This window comes from Mytilus galloprovincialis, chromosome 13 (genome assembly GCF_965363235.1).
Source record: "Mytilus galloprovincialis chromosome 13, xbMytGall1.hap1.1, whole genome shotgun sequence".
NCBI classification, from domain to species: Eukaryota; Metazoa; Mollusca; class Bivalvia; order Mytilida; family Mytilidae; genus Mytilus; species Mytilus galloprovincialis.
In genome coordinates, this window is record NC_134850.1 from 66,072,505 (window position 1) to 66,095,348 (window position 22,844).

General features: G+C 32.7%; 1 protein-coding gene across 1 annotated transcript in view; it reads left to right on the top strand.

Moving 5' to 3' along the window:
• Positions 1-19,444: 19,444 nt before the first annotated feature.
• Positions 19,445-22,844, top strand: part of LOC143056355 (uncharacterized) — a 42,359-nt gene continuing 38,959 nt past the window's right edge. The window contains exons 1-2 of the mRNA XM_076229444.1: positions 19,445-20,279; positions 22,616-22,717. Of these exons, the coding sequence (XP_076085559.1) occupies positions 19,480-20,279; positions 22,616-22,717 (902 nt within the window). The 5' untranslated portion in view covers positions 19,445-19,479. The remainder of the gene's footprint in view (positions 20,280-22,615; positions 22,718-22,844) is intronic.

The window sequence follows — 22,844 nt, forward strand, 5'->3', positions numbered from 1 at the left end:
CTCTAAGAGAAACAAAAATTTTAAGTTCATTAGAACACATTCATTCTGTGTCAGAAACCTATGCTGTGTCAACTATTTAATCACAATCCAAATTTAGAGCTGAATCCAGCTTGAATGTTGTGTCCATACTTGCCCTAACCGTTCAGGGTTCAACCTCTGCGGTCGTATAAAGCTACGCCCTGCGGAGCATCTGGTTTATGTCTAGTATTAAGTTAGTAGCATGGAACCTCGGGGTACCATGTCCTCTACTATTTGTCTTAGTAAATTTTTAAAGGACACCGATTGTGATATATGTGTTATATCGGAACATAAATTGAAAGAAAGGTCTTTACATTACTTATCTACTAAAGAAAGAGGGTACAACTGTATAAGTAAAGCTGATGCATTACCCGTAGGGTATAATGCATATCATGGTAAGGGTGGCATTGCCATATGATACAAAACTTCACTTCAGTTTTCTGTAAATGAAATAAGTGACATTAACTCCAGGAGAAAAGCTGGTATTGAACTTAAGAACCAGTCTTATGGTTCACTTTTTATTTTTGGTGCGTACTTACCATCTGATGACTCTATTGATAACTATAAGAATGAATTAAATATACTAGATAATTTATATGGTAATTTAAAAATTAAATTAGAGTTTATACATATTTGATAAATTCCTAGGGTATGTACTTTCCCTGGTTTTATTTTCATTAATGATAAGGTCAGCTTTCCATCTTGGCAGCTTGGCAGTTTGGTTTTAATTAAGAGATTAAGGGATATGTATTAGATCATAGATAGGAAACAGCAGGATGACAGCATGGATGTTATCAGAGAAACATCTGTATATAATTTTGATAGGATGGTCAGTTGTTGTTTGAGCATCGCACTGTTAGCAGTCATATTTGTACTTGTGGAAAATTGATTCACTTTTCATTTTCTTGAAAGTGGCTATATTAGTTTTTGATGCAAATCAAACCGAAACTTTTAAACACGTTAAATGGTACATTTGGAGCGTCTTTGTATTGAAGTTGATGTTTGTAACATGGATATTATATTTGTACCCGATTCTAAAGATGCTGTTAATTATTCATTTCATTATCAACTTTATAGTTAGCCGTTAGTTAATGTGTTTGCTTCTCAGTAGCTACTTGGACCTCTCATTCCGCATGTATGGGACGGTAATAGTCAGGGATTAACCGAGCAGTTAATAACAGCACCGTTAAATGCAAGGAAAATGTATCAGGCAGAATATTTCTTTTCAAGACTTTATTACCAATAATGATAATATAATCGAAATGGAGGACATATTCCGTTATTAGCAGTTAAAATTCAAGCTACACCTTATATATGGTAGTTAGTACACAGAGGACCACGTGGTTTCTAATTCCACTTCTTTCATAGTGACTTCTTTAGTAAATGGACAGAAGAAATTTAACTAACTGGGCGTCCATATTTTTCTTCACCCTTGCTTCAGTGGAAATGTTATGTTTCATCATCGAACGGAAGTTAGTAATCATCTAAAATTTTATAAGTTTCTGAAAATACTTGACAGAACATAAAGCAGCCGATTTTTCTACTTTCACTTCAACCGGAAGTCTACGATGTGACAATGTCAACAATTGGAGAATTTATCCCTACTACATACATATGAAGGATACGCAGCCTTCTTTAGGAATTCTATATCAGAGACTGCAGCTAGTAGAAAACCAGGAAGTTTGTGGTGTTCGGAATACAAGGTGATATGCAGCTGAAATCACTGCCTTTCTCCCCAACTGAGGAGCAATACAGCAGGTACGAAGTCCTTATACTCAACCCTTATTATGCCGGGTCTGAAAAAATATTTACATGGGGGCTATTCATTTCATTCATCCCTAGGCTAACTAGGTTTTCATCAAGTATTTATAGAAGTGTTTTATTAATATTTACTTTGTTAGTATAGTATTTATCTTATAGGAGGGATCATGTAGATATGACCACTTTTACCCAGGTATGGGTTTCTACGTATATCATTATTGTTAATGTGCAGCTCGTATGCCTCTTTACTATATAGCAGCAGAGTGGTCTATTAGAAACACTACTCTTAGGTTGGGAAATTTGTAATATTTTCAAGGTATCAGAGGATGCGCAGCTATGAGATATTGCAATAGTCATAATTGTTCGATTTGTAAAGGGGAAATCTATATATGTTGTACTTACTTAAAACGAGACTATATGAGCCCCAGAGTATCGGATCTGGCAACTTGAAGACATTTTAGATCCCCATGTCAGTTTAGACTTTAAAACTAACAGTTTATCAGAGTATTGGAATGACCATCCCTACTATGGATTTTTAGGTAGTTGAATTGATGGGTTAATAGCAGGTTTTCATGCAAGATGGCCACTGAACGGTAAGCAACCAACAATCTATTAATCAATCATGCAGGGTTGAGTGCCTTACCGTCTAGCCCAAGTTTTGTTTAAATCTACCTGAGGATTCTCATCTAAACCATTGTAAACACTCGGGTTTGATCAACCACAGGTGCTCTGCACATGTATGTTTTAATGCTCACCTATCAGGGTCCTTCAATAGGTTGCAGATTTTCACCTGTTTGGGTTCTGGATATTGCATGTTTATAACTGTCAGGGTTATACCACATTTTCAAGATTTTACCTGTCTGGATTTAGCACAGGTTCATATATAGTTTTCACCTGTTTAGGTTGGACCAGATGTTTTAAGACATGATACTGCTTTAGTTTTATATTTCAGCAGGAATCTGGGACTATTATAGTATAATAGTCCCAGCTGGAATGCTGTTTATGGTTCTCAAGGAATGATAGTAGGTGAAATTGTAACAATAAATCCGCCTAAGGAGTGCTAGATGAATTGTCAGTTCCAGTGAACTCAAAGTTACGGTATTTGCCAGATGCAGCTATGCAGGATTCAACATTCATATATCCAGTGAACATTCGGACGTTAAGCAACCAGCAATCAATCAATCAATCAATCCAGTAACATTGTATCACAGTACGTACATTGCACATACATGTAGCAATGCTTGCAGACCTGCTCTATTTTATATGCAGTCTCAAGAATTTTTACTTTTTTTTGTTTTTGTTTGTTTGGTCTTCTAAATGTTATTGTTTTGGGGTTGGTTTTTTTTCACCTATCTGGGGTTTACCATATGTTATTATATGTCTCGCTTGTCAGGGTTTTACTACAGTATTCAAGTATTTTTACCTATCTGGGTTCTACCTCAGATAATTGTTGTTTCACCTGTGGGTTCTACCACAGGTTTCTAGGCATCCTTATGTATAAGTTTTAGTTTAAGACTTATTATTCTGACTTTCTTGTTTTAAAACATTTATGGTATGACTAGTTTAGAAGTATATAAATAGTGTGCCAATAATAGATGAAGATTGTTTAATTTATTTTGTAACCTATTGCAAGATTTCTCTTAAGCTAGCTCATGCTACAACATGTACAATTAAATTGTATTTAGCAGGGATTAGGCATAATAACTTAAGAATAGGGCATCCTGACCCTTTAACAAATTCGTTGACTTATGGTTGCAGTGCTCATTTAATCTAGCTTTTTGGATTTCTCTGATGTGGTGAATTTACATATAGTAGTAAATTGCAAGGCAGGACACACTCTTAATTCAAAAATTTTATTTAGACATAAAATTTTCTAAATTTCACATAACATCTGAATTCCTCAAAATGTGACCTATTTCGAGAAGGTATTTTTTCAACCCAGTTGATTTGATGCGAAGATATTTACAGTACGAAAAAATTAGGGAGCTAGACCAGATTCCTATTTATTTGTTAGTGATGAGTATAATACCGCTCCTTTGTCTAGAGATACATTAATATCTCTGTTTAGAGATTTGCTGTGCAGATTAGGGTATAATGATAGTTCATTTTGTGGTCATTCCTTTCGAATTGGTGCTGCTACATCAGCAGAAGCAGCAGGGGTTGAGGATCACATTATCCAGACTTTAGGTAGATGGTCGATTGATTGATATAAACGTTACATTCAAACTGATCCAACAACTGTTTGCAAAGCACAAGCAGAATGTGTCGTTCCTAATTCTTATACATGTTTTGTTCTACATCAAAGGAGTCAAAGAACTACATTTTGTTCATTATTTTAGTATTGTAGTTATTTTATTTTGCGTGTTTTCATTTTCATACATATTATATTTTATAATCAAATTATATAATATATATAAATTATATTCAAGTACTTATTCTTTTAATGGTATATTGAATTATTTTTATCTTTTATTTTAACTATATATATATGTACCTGTATCATTTCTTGGGGGCTTTTACTCATGCTACTCGTTCAATTTGGACTACTTAATTTCAGGGAAATTATTTTCCCCCAATTCATTCATACATCTTATAAATTATTAAGGCTTTGTTTTATTTAAGGGTGATAATTAAGTTAGTTTTGGTACCTGTTGGGATTTACCGCAGGAATTCTCATTTTTCAAATTTATACCCGTCTGGGCTCTACCAGTCAGGTTCTAATAGTACCTGTTGGGATCTACCGCAGGAATTCTTAGTTTTCAAAATTCATACTTGTCTGGGCTCTACCACTCAGGTTCTAAAAGTACCTGCTGGGATCTACCGCAGGAATTCTCAGTTTTCAAAATTCATACTTGTCTGGGCTCTACCACTCAGGTTCTAAAAGTACCTGCTGGGATCTACCGCAGGAATTCTCAGTTTTCAAAATTCATACTTGTCTGAGCTCTACCACTCAGGTTCTAAAAGTACCTGCTGGGATCTACCGCAGGAATTCTCAGTTTTCAAAATTCATACTTGTCTGGGCTCTACCACTCAGGTTCTAAAAGTACCTTCTGGGATCTACCGCAGGAATTCTCAGTTTTCAAAATTCATACTTGTCTGGGCTCTACCACTCAGGTTCTAAAAGTACCTGTTGGGATCTACCGCAGGTATTCTCATTTTTAATATTTATACCTGTCTGGGCTCTACCAGTCAGGTTCTAAAATAAATTTTTCACCTGCCAGGGCTCTACTGCAGGTTCTTAAAAATTGCATAATTTAGGCAATTTATTCTCTAATTAATTTAGGTAGTGTTTTTCGATTTGGTTATTTTAATTAGTATTTTTGTAAGTTTTAATGAGTAGCCCCTAGAAAGCCAAATGATACATTTATTATTATTTTCATATGTATTCAGTATAATAGATTTAGAATTGATTGTGAATATGATATTAGTATACTGTGTATACAATATGGTGTCTTAGTATATTAGTTTGTTAATAAAATTAGAATAGTTATTATACAGTTTTGCATAAATATCAAGTATCCAGTATGGCAGGATAAATGTTCCATTCAAGTAGAACATTTCCTTTTCTACTCTTAGTATCTATATTAGTATAGATATGTGGTATGATGCATGAGACTAGCAATTGTCTATAAGGAGACATCCTCTGTTCAATGTGGTATGGTATATGAGACTAGTTATTGTCTATAGGACACATCTACTGTTCTTTGTGGTATGGTATATGAGACTTGTTAGGTTTTATTAGGGGACTACTACTGTTTCTATGTGGTATGGTATATGAGACCTGTCAGTGTTGTTTAGAATTATCTACTGTTCTATGTGGATAATGTGGTATGGTATATGAGACTTGTCAGTGTTTTAAGGAGACATCTACGTTTCTGACAGGAATAGGTATAAATACATACTATAGTGTTTATAGTAATTGTATAATTGCAGGTGATTTAAATGCTAGTTGCTTAGATAAAGACAGTCATATGTCAAATAATTATAAATCTAAAGAGTTATTAAAATTTGTATCTAGGCATCATTTGTTGTATGCCGGGGGTAAAATACAAATAAAGGGGCCAAATTATTCATATATAACCAAACAAACAATGTTAGATTATATCTTATGCAATGAAAGTATGTATAGAAAACTAAGGTGCTATGAAATCCTTGATAAAGGGAAGATAAGTAGCACGTCCGATCATTTGCCATTTGTGGCTGAGTTTGTGATAGACTCAAACCCGCATCGTGTAATTAACTCTTGCGACAAATTACCTGCTTGGCATAAAGTTTCAGATGCGCAGATAAATGAATACAAAAAACTGCTGAATGATCCCGTTGATATGTTGATTGATAAAATTAGGTCTTTTTCTTATGTCAGTATTGACGCCATCAATAACGAATTCGTTTACATTTAACGCACTGCTGCTGACATTGCAATCCCGAAATGCGGTTTCAACTCACATACAAAATCTTACTGGAACGCAGATGTTAAACGAGCACATGACAACGAAAGATCAAAGCGTAGATGTTGGGTACTAGAAGGTCGGCCTCGAGGCATGCATTTTGACTCTTATTGAATATACAAAAGAGCCAAGTCAGAGTTTTGACGTGTGCAACAAGTGGCTAATGAACAGTATATACAGAGCTGTTATGATGATCTCAATGAAACTGCAGAATGTGATGTGCGTCTGTTTTGGAAACAAATAAAGCGTATTAAAGGTCGTTCGTCTAAAGTTTATCCCGATATTGTGTATGAAAATAAAGTGTGTAATACTCCGGAGTCTGTAGCAAACTGTTTTGCCTGATATTTCCATGATATATACCAACCAAAGGATGAGAATACTTTTGACAATGACTTTAAGTGTTCTATCGAGAGCAAATACAATGAAATTATTAAAACATGTGGTGTTGAAGGTGAATACTTACCTGGTGGTTTGATAACTGAAAAAGAAGTTACTAAATTAATAGGGCAATTAAAGTATAGAAAAGCCGCCGGACATGACATGAGTTCAAAACGAACATTTTCGTCAGGAAGGTATCTCTGTTGTGAAGTGTGTAACCGCTATATTCAATATCATCGTCAAACAAGGGCGAATACCAAATAACTGGAAGCTAGGCCTCCTTGTTCCTATCTTCAAAGGTGGAACCAAGTGCAAGACTTCACCTGATAACTACAGACCAGTTAGTTTACTGTCCTGTGTTTTGAAATTATTTGAAAGCTTTATTAAAGCTCGGTTAATAAAGTTTGTGCTATTTGACAAAGACATTCCGAATCTCCAACAGCAAGGATTTCAAAAGTACCTTAGTTGCTTAACAGCATCATTTAACCTACATGAGACTATTTATAATAATCTTGAATTATTCAGTAAAATATTTGTTGCATTTTTAGATAGTAAAAAAGCTTGTTGGTGACCTTCTGCTGTTGTTTTTTTCTATGGTCGGGTTGTTGTCTCTTTGGCACATTCCCCATTTCCATTCTCAATTTTATTTGATACTGTATGGAGAATTGGGTTAATGTATAAATTGTATAAAATAGGGGTAACAGGCAAAATGTGGTCAGTTATAAATGTCTGTCATATTGGTACCATGAGTTCTGTAGTTGTTAACCAATGTCATTCTGATTTTTTTCCTGTATTACAAGGTGTAAGGCAGGGAGGAGTATTGTCTGGATTATTATATTTAATATTTATAAACGAAATGTTGGTTGAACTTGAAAAATGTAACCAGAAAACAGGTGTATATCATATAGCCAGTTGCTCTCCTGCTCTCGCTGACGACATTTCATGTATTGGTACAACCCCGTCAGGTTTACAGCGAATGTTGGATACATGTGCTGACTATGCTAATAGATGGCGATTATGCTTCAATGCGAAGAAATCTTGTGTAATGCAATTCTCCATAAATCCACGAGAAGTTCGGTTACAATACGAATGGCATGTTGCAAACAGTGTTCTCCCGTTAGCAGAAGATTATACTCATTTGGGTATTGAGCTAAATATTGAGAGCCGTGGTGTAGTGGTTAGTACATCGGACTACTAACACAAAGGTTCCTGGTTCGATTCCCGTCTGGGATGAAAATTTCAGGAACTGAATTTTCGGCTCTCCCTTGACACCATTTACGAGTATGGTCTCGAGGAAACGATGATAGTCCGTCGGAAGGGGACGATAAATGGCTGACCCGTGTTAAGAGAGAGCCATATCTCTTGCACGTTAAAGACACCCTTGTAGATTTCGAAAAAGAGCAGGCTAATGCCGCTACAAGGCAGCACTCGCACCCGCAAAGTGGAAAGGGATTAATATAAGTTGCAAAACTTGTTTCCCAATCCACTATAAATAAATATGTTTAAACTAAGCTAAACTATAAATTTAGATCGTCAGAAAGGACCTCTAACGCATGTAGAAGAGGCAAACACTCATTTTTCGCTCTTAATGGTGTATGTCTCAAGTCAGCAAATCCATGCGTTCTACTTAAACTGTATAGATCTATTGTGCTACCTACTGTACTGCATGGTTGTGAAATTTGGGCTAATTTAAAGTCAAACGATATAGCAACGTTGAATTGTTTTCAGCACTTTATAGTCAAGCGTATTTTAGACTTGAGAACTTCAACTAGGTCGGATATGTGTCAAAGTATACTCGGACTGCATCCTATTACTTCAGCAATAGAGATAAAGAAGTTATATTTCTTACAAAAGCTTTGTAGCCTTAATCATGTTAATGGTAAATTCCTGACCAAAACACTATTTCTTGTGCGCCTGTACTCTTATTGTATTGACACTGAACGTAAACATTATGGGTTCATTCAAGAAATTATGGATATCTTATACAAATATTATATTCATGAATATGTGATTATCTTTATGCGAGATGGAGTTTTCCCTACAAAGCAATCTTGGAAAATTATAGTAAATAATACGGTAACCAAAGTACAATCTGATGAATGGACTCTTCGAATACAAAGTGACAATAGCTTTTCTCGTTTTAGAAATATTCACCTCTCGGTCAAAGTCCCTGATTTCTGGAAATGCGCTAGATCATCAAGAGAAATCATAAACGCATACTTCATAACAAAATTACTAACTGACATACCTAATAACACGGGAAGCACTTGCGAGCTATGCGACAGACCATTTCTTGATGTGTACGTACATGCGTGTTGTAGTTGTTGTGGTACTCAACCAATCAGAGATACATGGTGGGATTTCATTTTTGAAAGGTTTCCATTGCAATCATTTGTCGAACTGTTTTCATACGATGATGAACAATAATACTGCATTCTTTTGGGCAAGCACATAACAACAGTAAATATCGACACTGACAGTTTTATTAGTTTGTGCCACGTACACGTTGCACTCAGTGTTGCTAAGAAGGGTAGTACAGTAGCGTGCTAGTACATGAACTGTCGTTAGCGAGAGCAATTTTCTTAAAATGTTCTTTTAGTTATATGCTATAGTTATTGTAAATATTGTAATATTGTATTGTGTTGCTTGTTTTGTAAACTTTTGTAATTTAATTTGTTAACATATATGTTGTTCATTGAATCTCTTGATAGAGGAAATAAAGAAATGAATGAATGATTGACTGTCCCTTTGGTATCTTTCTTCCCTCTTTTACAAATTGAAAGCTGATTAGGTATAAGAAATCATATGTATTGTTTTCACATCTTAGAAGGTATGGTAAAAATCATCAAAAGTAAGGTTCCTAGTGGTTGGTTTGACGCTTGGAGTACCATCACCATTTAATGGTATATGCAAATCTAGATATTTATTAAAAAAAAAAATAATCAGTACTTTTTCAAAAAAAAATGAAATGCATCCCAGAATTTAATAAGTATTTCCTTTGCTGTATAAATAACATCAAAATACAACAGTACAGAGATAGTGGCAGTTTTTTAGTGTCTAACCATACTCGTTCTGAAATTCGGAACAGAGGAAAATTTAACAGATTTCTCCTACAAAATATACAGCCACTATTCTATGTTGAACATACTATATTACTGACTCCTAATATCAGATCCAGGGAGTTTTTTTTACATTTTTACTTATCAGAATAAACTAGAATTTAACTTAACTGTGTATAAAGTTTTTTTGTTTGTTAGGGATTGTCACATACATATGATTACAATGTATTTTTTTTTTATAATTTTGTCTTATATAATCAGAGTGATATAGGTAAAATAAAAATAGATTAAGTATTTGTCTTATAATTAGTTGTTGTCAATCACCCGTTTAGAATAATTTCCTCCTCTGAAATCGTTGGAACCAAATGTGGCCACAATCATCTTTTTGGTATCTTGAAAACTGCTGAAAAAACAGAAAATCTGACATCAACAGAAATGTTTAAAATGCTGAGTTCTTCATGTTCTAACTACTAATCATTTACATCAAAACTGTCAGACGACTTTTATTAGGAGTACTTCTCTAAAATGACGATTATTACCATCTTGTTTGTTTTTTGGCACATTACTTGAAAAATATAATAGATAGAAAGAAATTTTGAAAAGTATACATATTTGAAAGATCTACAAATAAGTCAAAATTGCAGAAGTAGTCAGACGACCCCTTACTGAAGGTAATATTGCTATTAAGGACAAATGATACAGTTACAGGTGGAGATAATGACGTTGCTTACATAAAATGTTATTTTAGTGACGTCAAACTGTGACATATCGGGAAAAGATGCATTTTTCGACTTATTTTTTATCAACCAAACTGGTATTACACTGACGCTAGCTCCAAATCTCATTCTTTTGACATTTGCAACTAATAAACATTTAAAAATTTGTCTACATGAAACATGTAAACAATTGTTCAAGAGTGACATCATCCTTTGAGAAGGAACAGCGATGTTACCTTTTTATCGGCTTTACATTTACATAAAACTGGAAGTTTTACTATCTGTTGTGTTACTATTTGATTAAACATATTTTTAAGTGTTGCCTATCATACAACGGATGATTATCAGGTGTAAGTATTTTAGAATAGAAAAATATATCAATAGATCTGTTTTTGTTAATTAATACAACCGCGCTGAAGTACGTCCATTATTCATAGTTCATTATTCATTATTCAATAATGAATAACATGAATAATGAAAAAGTTCACTATCAATTATTCAATATTAAAAAATGAAGAATGAATAATGAAATAGTTTATGTTTCATTATTCAAATTGAAGAGGTGAATAGTGAAATAAATATAAAAAAAATTGACTGTTGACACTAATATAAAAAAGAAGATCTAAGCTATATTTTGATTCGCAATGACCATAAGAGGGTTTACGGAGGACCTAAATGCCACAACATGCGTAAAAATGAGGAAATATAAAAAAAAAAGATGTGGTATGATTTCCAATGAAACAACTATCCACAAAAGACCAAAATGACACAGATATTAACAACTATAGGTCACCGTACAGCCTTCAACAATGAGCAAAACCCATACCGCATAGTCAGCTATAAAAGGCCTAAATAAGACAATGTAAAATAATTCAAACAAGAAACCTAACGCCCTTATTTATGTAAAAAAATGAACGAAAAACATATATGTAACACATATACAACATAAAAAAAACTACAACCACTAAATTACAGGGATAGGTATAGTGACACAAATCCTTGATTGATCGATATATATTTTTGTTCACATATACTGAGTGCCAATGAAAACGCAACACTTGGTTTTTCAAAAATGGAATTTAAATTAGAAATGATAATCTTTCAAAATAAATTGTTCTTGAAAATGAACAATTTTAACAATAGATCGATATCAAACAAAAATGTTTCATTGTCATCTTTCGGGCGCAATAGGTAAACGAAACATACAATGGCGAATTATCAACTCACAGTCCTAACAAAAAATGTTACAACCCCGTAGTGCAGCACAATCTCGTCAGCGACGAGGAATTGATCATCCCGGGCGTTTAATGTGCTCCCGAGGAATGTTTTTCCACTTGTCCCACAAAGCAAACTCAAGCTAACTTTATGATATTGGTGGTGGCTTTCATCGTTTAAATCATGTCAAATCTGATGCAAAATTTGCTCGATCGGACCAAAATCCTCCGAAAAGCATGACTTTTGGCCAAGGCGGGTGCTAAATGTCTATGTAACCACCACTGACGGTTTTTGGCGATGCAGGACGCAACGGCCATACTGCCATGACGGCCATAGGATGAAACAGCCATACCCCGAAAAGATGAAATGGCCATAGTACAAAAACGGCCATACTTTGAAAAGACGTATCGTCTATGGTTTCTTTTGTTTTTTTTAGATGTTATATATGAATTATTTTGATACTTATAGATGGTTATTATAACTTTTAAATAAACTATACTGTTTTTACATTATATATCATGTTTAATATTGTTATTATCATTTGTTTACTCATCATATTTATCATAAATGAATGTGTTTAATCTAGTAAAATATTAAAATATCATATTGTTTCTAAATGATTGTTTGACATCTTGCGTACAGCAAACAGAACAAAATGAACAAAAATTAAGGACTATATCCGAATGGGAGACTAATTTCTGTCATAATTAAAACAATATAAAACAAGGTAATCAAGTAATGATTAAGTTTCAAATTTAAGAAGATTGTTGATTGCTTGTTATTACTTCTTTGATGAACACAAATATTAATTATGCTTTTGTCAAGAAATTGTAAAGGAAATACAATTCAAGATCACCATAAAACCACAAACTCCCAAGCTGAGTTCAAGCGGAGTGAAAACATACATTTGGTAGTGAAATTCTTGTAAAAATACAAGCTGTTTGAGCAGTCTTTTTGATGTTTCGACCTTGCTTTATAAAAGTAACCAGAAATGTCGGTGGCACTCATTTCTAATAGTATTCAAGAAATACGACAGAGCAATTGACTATCATATATTTAAAACAAACATAAACAAGTGACACAATACGTTATTTTTAACACATAACATTTACAACCACAGATGAAGAAAAAACAAAAACAAAAAAGGAAAGCATGACAAACTTACAGTATTTTTCTTTTAGTTAAAATTAGATGTAAAAGTATAGGTCAAAAACCGAAGTCTCAAAAACCCAAAGTCTCAATTCCTAATAGAAGTTAAAAACATTAATTTATTTTATTAATTTTATTTTTATTTAGATTTATTAAAATAAGTTTAAACTAGTATAGGTTAATAAGGCGCACCACCTATAAACAAAGATTGTCGCCTTCAATATATATTTATTTTCGTAAATTTTTATTTAAATGGAATTTTTTCTAAAGTAAAATATTACTAAAATGGACTAATTCCAAATTTAGTTACCAGGGCGCAATACTAGTTGGTAAGCCGTCCACCAAAAACATATAACCGTAACCGTAGGTTGCACTCATTTGGAAAATTGCTGTTCATCATGTCGTACCCTTGTGTGCTATGTGACCAGCAAGTCCGACCAAAACAACATGCTATCCAATGTGAGGATTGTGATAAATGGCAACACAGGCTTTGCAATACAGGTATTTACAAATTTATTATTAATTCAGTTTTTCCTTTGAATCATATTTCGTACTTTCGGTCATATTTGATACATTTTTTTAACTTTAATTAGGTTAACGACCCTTCCCTGATAAGAATTAAATCTTAAGTGTCATTTGATTACACACTTGTCCAATAAATGGACCATAGGTATCAATTAATAGATATAAAAAGAAGATGTGGTATGATTGAGGTATGATTCCCAATGAGACAACTCTCCATCAGAGACCAAATGATACAGAAATTAACAACTATAGGTCACCTCACTTCGGCCTATAACCTTTTTTTTCAGTGTATTAATATTACTTGACTAAAGAATATATGTTATATTTTAATTTCTTGCTACTATTTCAGGTATATCAATTACTGATTACCGACTGAAGGTAAATGAAGAAGTCGACATTATTTATGTTTGTTGTATATTTGTTTATCTGTATGACTGAATTAATAAATAAAATATATTAAAAAAAGTATTATCTTTTTGTTTCTTATACTAGAGTATATTGGTATGATTGTCCATAATACAATAATCCATCAACAAATGCACAAAAATGGGAACATTTAAATTGTCAACAAATAGTATTCAACACAATGAACAAAGCAAAAAGAACATTCAGTATGATAAAAATGAAACTGGCCATCTTTTATCATGTAATTAGCAAATATGGTGCACATTCCTGTCAGATATTACGGATAATTTGTTATGTTAGTGGAAAATTCTGCAGTAGTCTCTGTCTTGGAAAGATGTTCAGCAAAAAGAATGACTCTAAACTATAATAAAGAAAAAAATATATAGAATTATTAAACTATGTGTCTGATGATCATGACAATATAACTCGAACTTGATGAAATGCCTTCCTTTGAATTAACCTTTACACTGAGTTCTGTTTTAAATTTCACCAAGACTGAGATTGAGAAGATTATTATAGTTTAGAATAATAAATATTTTTTTACAGCTATAATAAAAAGATCTGTAGCATGTGATCTAATATCAATTCTAAAAAGTAATTCCCAAACAATATTAAAAATTGTTGTCAACTATTTGAATGAATGCTTGTTGGTGAGAAACTCATTCATTAAAAGGTACTTGATTTCTGTAATAATGTATATGTTTCTCTTTTATTTTTATATATTTCTGTCATAATTATCCACTGTCACTCCCTTCATTGTATATATGTTATTGTAGTTTGTCTTTAATTTGTTGCCATAACCATTTATTGTCAATGTGTTAGTGCTAATAAAGTTATCTTATCTTATCATGTGCTTCTATTTATATCGTCATTGATAGCGACAGTCAACACTACTACAGTTTAAACTTCATATAAAATTTGATGCCTTTATATCACATTACAATAAAAATGATTCTTCAGAAATTGTTTATAACTGATAATGAAGAAATAAGCAATATACTTACATAATATGGCCGCAACAAGTTGTAAACACGAGCGATGTTGATCAAGCAAAGATAACTCTTACAAGAATAAATAAGATCTCCTGTACAGAAAAAAAAATACTACAAAATCATATTTATGTTATTATTATGAACAAGTACTTATTTTGTTTATCATATTTTATGTAATAAACCCAATAAAAAAAATTTAAAGTGTGGACGATACGTCTCACAATATGTGGCCGATATGTCCCATGGACGATGTGGCGGTATGGCCGACACATCCTAGGGCCGTCATGGAAGTATGGCCGTCGCGTCTCTCCATGGTAGATAATGAATGATCTATGGTCTACAGAATTCGATTTTTACGCAAGACGGCCGTTTAGTTGTCACTAAGGAAAGACTCTGGTGCTCCTTAACAGTTTCTGCGCAAATGGTGCTTTACTGAAATTGCTCTAAAAGTTCTACCGTGACCACCATTGAACTCTCGTGACCTTTGAACAGCCATCAGAGTCGATATCGGATATGTCAAAGACCAAATGTATCGGTCTTGCTGAGCGTTTCTTGCTTTTTGTACCACGGGATGTGGCTTATGATTTAATGATCCATTTTGGTTGATTTTGTCGATTATTTGGGTTATTGTATAGGCTACAACTTCAGTCTTCTCGTAATTTTATGCTGTGAAAGGCTTTAATGGATCATGCCCAAAACTGCATGTCGTTGGTTGTGAGAAAGTCCTGGATGTTTATTGAAGTTTCTAAACAATAAGGTCGGGAAAGTTCATGACATTATCCAAGCTTTAAATGACAAAATCGTGAAAATGGTGCGTATGTTGAAAAGCGGTGAATTCGGCTAATGTACGTTCAAAATATTAATAACCCTTCGCATTTGTTCCAAAAATCACTTAACCGTAAAGTTGTCGGCAATTGTCTTAAAAGCCATTTTCAACCAACTATACAATTTATAATATAAATTAAATAAAAATTATAAGATTTTTGGGAAAAACAGAAGTGTTGCGTTTTCATAGGCACTCAGTATATATACTCGCCACATTCTACGGAAAGATTGAAGTGGCTCCCCGAGACTATTGGTATCATAAAAAAGTACAAAAAAAAACACAGCATAGAAAACTAAAGACTGAGCAACATGATCCTACAATGTAGTGTTCATGTTTAGTCAAACCCATTAACATGTTTACTTCGGTACGTGATATCCAGAAAAAAGGGGACATAATTGTTGTTACAACAAATTGAACATATACGCTATCATCTTTGAAACGGATATTTTATAACGATCAACCAACTGGTCATGGCGTCCTTGAAATTAACGAAGGAATAATTTCAACTTAACCACTTTGAACTCTTGGTTTAGAAGCTTCCTTGTGAGCCCTGGAGTATCGTATCAATTGGGCGATATATACTCCGTATGCAGGCGCTGCTGGAATGTTGCTACTGGGACATGGAAAGCTTGACTTATCCTTTGCAGTAAATTTTGGTTTCAAATGACCCTCGTTGTCAATTTCTAGATGTAAGTGAAGATATGAAGCAGACTTTACTGCATCGGTTGTATCCCTTTTCTCAAGTTTGATGGTATATATAGATGCGTTCAAAATAGTCACTAAAGTAAACTTGAAGAATACTGCTAACTTCAATTCTGTTTTTTTTAGAAGTTCCTGTATGAAGTAATTCTCGCATGAATAAGGAAACAAGTCAGTAAGAAGAGAAGCACAGTTTGTTTCCAACCAATTGTATGTTTGGAACACGTCGACCAAACTTAATTTAATATCCGTATTTGGCAAAACTTTTAGGAATTTGTGGGCCTCAATGCTCTTCAACTTTGTACTTTATTTGGCCTTTTATCTTCTTTTTCGAGCAGACTTGGGGTCAATTAAATTGAAATGTAATTAATTAAATTACACATTACATTGTAAAATTATCAATTACACTAACTACACATTACACAGTTTTTGAAATGTAATTAATTAAATTACAATTACTTTACTAAAGTAATTAATTAAATTACACATTACATTTCATCATGATACTTTTTAACAATGTTATACATGTACATGTTTATAAAATGCAAGTGTAAAATATTCATGTAAGCATAGTTTAAGCGTTGCATTTGATAACCATTATTTATTTTTATGTTTTGTCATTTAGTCTGAATATCTCTAGTCTGAAAATTTTGACAGCAATTCTAAATAGTCTTTCGACAGGAGCTAATGTGGCAGATATTGCTTGATCAGAACATGGAAGCTCCATGATCAGAAGATCATCATATTGATAGGAGAGGGACTTTGTTCCTATTAACTTCCCTATACATCAAGGGGTATTTTGACATCTGAGAAATGAAGTAATTTAAATTAAACACAATTATAAATAAATTAAAAAAAATATATAATGTCTAAATATAAGTAATATCTTGCTAATTAGATAAAAAAAAAAAACATGTAATAGAGGCATTGCCCTTGGACATTTTAATCTGATTAATTGCTTTTTGTTTTTACAGCTGTTTATTTTTATTTCTATAATCCTTTTGTGTATACTGATTTGACAAAATGATTGTGTACAGTGATTTTAAATTCTAAATGAACTGTCTGAGAAAGATTTTTCACAGTGACACATTTTTTGTTTTTGTTTAACAAGGTGATTAATTACTTATTTAGTTGAAAGATCTTTCTTAAAAACTAAACAACACTAATATATGATCCTCACATTTTTTTATATAATAAAACTATTTAAAACAAAATAAGGTCAAATAAATAATATAAAAACTTCAGAATGAATTACAGACTTCATATATATTAAAAAAAAAGCATGTGATATCAATATTTGAAAAATAAATATAATTTTACAATCTATATTATTAAACACAAATCCTTATCTTTAACACCATAAAAGAACATGTAATTGAAATGTAATACAAAAGTATTTGAGCATTACATGCTTTTTTCAATGTAATTAATTAAATTACCTTTACATGTAATTAAAAAAAAAATTAATGCTCAATTACACATTACATTCAATTACATGGAAAATTGTAATGCATTACACTTAATTACCATTACATTTTCAATTACTCCATCCCTGTTTTCGAGCGTCACTGATGAGTCCTGTGTAGACGAAACGCGCGTCTGGCGCAAATAATACATTTTAATCATGGTATCTATGACGAGTTTATTCATATTTTGTCAATAAACATATAGCTGTCTGTTATTGTCAGTTTCAGAGATTATATTTGTTTGAATCAGAGTGATTTACACGAGTTATCCCTGCCTAAGACAAGGTAATTGTACATGTGGAGCTGACTCTGCTTATTTTCCGGAGCATCTCAGACCATCCGCAATTTTGATTGGATACGTGTTACTTAGTCTTCCATTTTGTGTTTTTGTGTACTATTGTTTGTCTTTTTCTTGTGTTGTCAGTTTTTTTTCGACTTATGGTGTTGAAAGTCTCTCTGGAATCTATCTCCTCTCTTTTGGATCTATGCTAGACATCTGTTTTGTTTTATTAAATAAAGAAGGGCCAACTCTTTTTATTTCTCATTTAGTTTTGAAAGGGAAATGCTAATGTAAAGTGTAGAATAGCCAACTATTTTATTTTTGAAAGGTTTAAGTACTCTAAAAGAACTTTTAAGTATACACATCTGATTCACGCCTCTCTAGAATATGTTGTTAAACAATAAATTCTAAAGCCTTGCTTTGATTGCTGAAACAATTGATGTCCATAATTGAGAAAGAGGTTTCATGATGCATTTGGATAACACCGCATTAGAATGTTGTTTGTAAGGACACTTATGTAGTTGAAGGATCCAAAACAGTGATTAAAGATCCAGTTATTCATGTTTGGTTGAAATTAAATGAAGGAAAATAGAACAGATATGCATGTCTAGTTTTTTTTGAGTTGTGGAATATGTTGAGGTTTCATTTGAATTATCAATATTCAATTCATTTATCAAGCAGAGTATGTGATATGATTTACAGACAAACACGATATTGTATAGGGCTTGATCTGTAGGAACAACAGCACAATTATAATATTTGCCATTTTCTGTTTTACAGATGATCGCTGTATAATAAGTAATCATAGACCAATTCACTTTTGATTTTGATTTTTATCAACGATTTCACAGCCGTTTATCCATTTGGAAAGACTATCAACGTCTTCTTTTCTTATTTAACCAATTGTCCGGCTTAATCCTCGACTGAATTTGTCAGTTTTCTGAAATTCTGTTTCCAATTGTTGAATTTAGACTCAAGGTATTTCAGGCCTTTGTTTAGTACATTTCGCTTATAAGTGTTATTGACAATGTTTGGGTCACCAGTAATAATTGATTAATAATAAGTTTGTGCTTGATGACTTCGGGACGAATCTTTCTCCAGCAGTGAGGTTGTTCAAACCTATCGAAAATATCAGGCTGATAATATTTGCAAACAATTATGCAAACAAAAAAAAAACAAAAAAAAAAGGGCCAAAGAAAATATTGCCTTGTATCAGAACCTGAAAACACACGTTATAAACAAAAAATGAACAAAACAAAAATTGAACGTAAACACAAAATTAAACGCAATAATGATATATAATGTCCACACAACACTTTCCTTAGAATACTCTTAATAACGAATCGTCCACCAGCCGCAGTATGGTCAACGTCAGTGTATAACCGCATCCAGGTATCACTCTGTAAACAAAATAAACTAAATAAAAATATTTTCATTTACCTGGTTAATTTGTTATCAATGAAATAAGTTATTTCCCTTTAAATGTACTTCTATATGTGTTTAACCAGGATGGGAATTCTATTAGCGTAAAAGTCAGTTACTATGGCTCAGATTCCATCACAAAACTGTACGTTTTGCAGCAAACTAGCAGCTTTATATTGTTACGATTGTCAACAGTGCTTATGTACTCAATGTCAAAAGAATATCCATGGCATTGTGGCAGTTTGTCGGGATCACAAAGTTGGAGATATTCATAAGGCAGGAAATCGTATTTACAAACCTGTGCCATCTTGTGTAACTCATAATAAAGAGTTTATTTGCTATTGTGGTAAATGTGACTGCCTGACTTGTAAGGAGTGCATAACGAGTTCCCATAATGGACATATTACGAAGGAAATAAAGAACATTGCCGATATCCGTCGTCAGGATGTGAACCAGATAATAGATACATTGAAAACGAAAGTTGAAGAAATCGGAGAGACTTTAAAAATAATTGATGGAAGTCATTCGTTACAGATACAGTCGGATTGTGATTCGTATATTGAGAACGTCGAGAAAACGTACCAGGAGATGTATCAGATCATTGATCGCAATAAACTAATTAACGTAACAACTGCAACCGACTTCCGAGAAAACGGAAAGCATGATTTAAAAAGAAAACGAGTTTTCTATCAACGACTTATTAACGAATATTCTGATAGGTTGTTGAAGTTTGAAAATCTCTTGCAAGAACCACATGACAGTACTTTCTTTACGGCATGGAAATGTCTTCAAACTGACTTTCAAATCATGACCGAGGAAACAGAGCAACCATTGGTATGCCCTAAACGAATTGACAGGTTTAACAAAGTCACATTCATAAGAGCTGTCATTGAAGATTTTGATAATCAGTTTGAAATGGGGTATGTTATCAATGCGATCATATATTATCAAATAATATCTGGCCATTGAGGAATCTATATATAAACTGGGAAAAAGTATTTCAACACTTACATTTAAAACAATGTAAAAGATTGTAGAATGTGTATAATTTGGGTTTTATCAAATACTTTTAATCCGCTAATGGTTAAACATTTAACTTGCATTTTAGGCAAACTTAAGACTAGAGAGACACATCATTAGAGCTGTACTGAAAAAGTTATTCAAGTTATTCACCCCAAGTTTTTGGTGGTGTTGGTGTTGCTTAGCCTTTAGCTTTCTCTGTTGTGTTTTCTGTACTATGATTTGTCTGTTTGTCTTTTTATTTTTAGCCATGGCGTTGTCGGTTTATTTTCTATTGTTGAGTTTGACTCTTCCACTGGTATCTTTCGTCCCCCTTTTATTCAAGTTTTGTTTTGTCTTCTATACCATGTATACCGACATATTGATACAGAAAATGTGTGTTTAACTAGCAATTTCAAACAGTTCTGAATGAGTTTAATGCAAAAAAAATCTGTATTTATTGCAGAACCAATGTTTTGGAAAAAATGAGTCCTGCAAAGTTTGAATTTTTTTGTGAAAAGCGCGAAAACCTATTTCCGTGCAACTGTCATGTCATATCCATGTATCATTTATATTGCATCAAATTGAGTTAATTCCAGCTTTTCAGTTTTAAACCATAAATGGATTAAAAGTATTTGGTAAAACTAAAATTATACATATTCTACAATCATGTCATTTAACATTGTTTTCAATGGAATTGTTGCAATACTTTTTCCATGTGTATATTTATTATTTACTTTTTAACTATCATTTTCACTTAACCTTTAAATCTAGCTTGTAGTAATTTTTAATGGTACTGTTTGAGACAAAACTCGAAATGCGTATCAGCAGAAAAAAATATACTATTTATGTTATAATCATAATTATCAATGGATGGCTGCCTTTGAGCATACTGTTTTATCAAACAATCGCCAAAGAATATTTCGAGATATTGTCTAAATTATTGTTTAAAAAATCAACAAGATTGGAAAGTTTTCTCACACGTTCTTACAGGAAGGGACTTAGAATCTATGTAAACTGGTTAATACTGAAATACAATTAAGGATATAAACGGGGAATGTGTCAAAGAGACAACAACCCAACCAAAGAGAAAAAAACATCCGCAGGCCACCAATAGGTCTTAATGGCTGGTCCCATCAAGACAATGTATACTATTTTATAGAAAATGGACGTACACACTAAAATCCAAAACATTTAAATAAACCAAAATTTAAAAAAATACCTACAAGACTAACAAAGGCCAGTTCTTCCTGAATGGGGACCAGCGCAATAATGCGGCGGGAATAAACATGTCTTGTGAGATCTCAATCCCCCTTAATATACTTTAAGACAATTTGGAATTAAAAACAAAATAAACAGCACTGCCTTAAGAGTGAATCAATAGTAGTTAAAAATAAAATGCCATCTTTAATGACCAAACAGTATCGCACATTGTAAATAAATCCAGATAAGTATGTCAAAAGGTTTAGTTAACTTTTGAGGTAAATGACATTTTCTTGTACCGATGATGAAATCTATTCAAAGTGTTGACAAGTTTGTGATGTCGGAAACCCTGGCGTAATAATCTATAAGCAATACCAATGACTACATATATCTATTTCGTTTAAACAAATACGTTGTCACATTCACAGGCAAATCATTCAAGTTGGGATACTTAGTATATTAACACTATACAATGGTGCAAACGGAACGTCACCATCTAAAAATCGATATTTAACAATAGAAAACCTAAAATCATCTCTTTTATCGTAAATCTAGTAAAAAGCTACCCGATAATTTAAAGATATAGATATATAAATCCAGAAAAAGGACAGTGGTTAGTGTTAGTGTAAGCTTTATTTAAAATCAGTTCAGCAGGACAAATCTCTTTAACATACGTGTATACTGAAGTCGTCATTGTTGAGAACCATCCAACTATCTAAACGTTTTATTATTTATCATGATACCAGATGTCGCTTCGATTGGTCTTTACTGATTTCAGTCATTAATGGTTACTCGTAACAAGACATAAAAAGGTTTGCAATAAGTGATGCACAGTTAGTCCCCATTGAAATTCTGATAACTTAACGATACACTATTGAACAAAACAGTTATCTAGTAAAAATGCAAGTACAGTTATCGTATCAAAACAGGTCCAGTTGACATAATTTTTCAGTTTTTTGTCAAAGGCGAAAGCACAACAATTAAATGCAGGTAGATAATTTACCGAATGAATGTAAGTAAACAATAATAACTTAGATGCTTTTATTTTCCACAGAGTAAAGGAACAGGAAATTGCATTAGCTAAAATGACAGACAAATTTGGCGAATTACGGACTGAAGTAGAAAACAAGCAAAGAACAATAAATGAAGTTACGAAGTAAGTACTGTTGAATGTTGAACACAATTTTGCGTAAATGCTTATTTTTCTTATTATGAATATTCTTCATTGTAACAAAAAGACTAGCACAACATGTATGAACAAAGGTATACGGAATGGTATATTC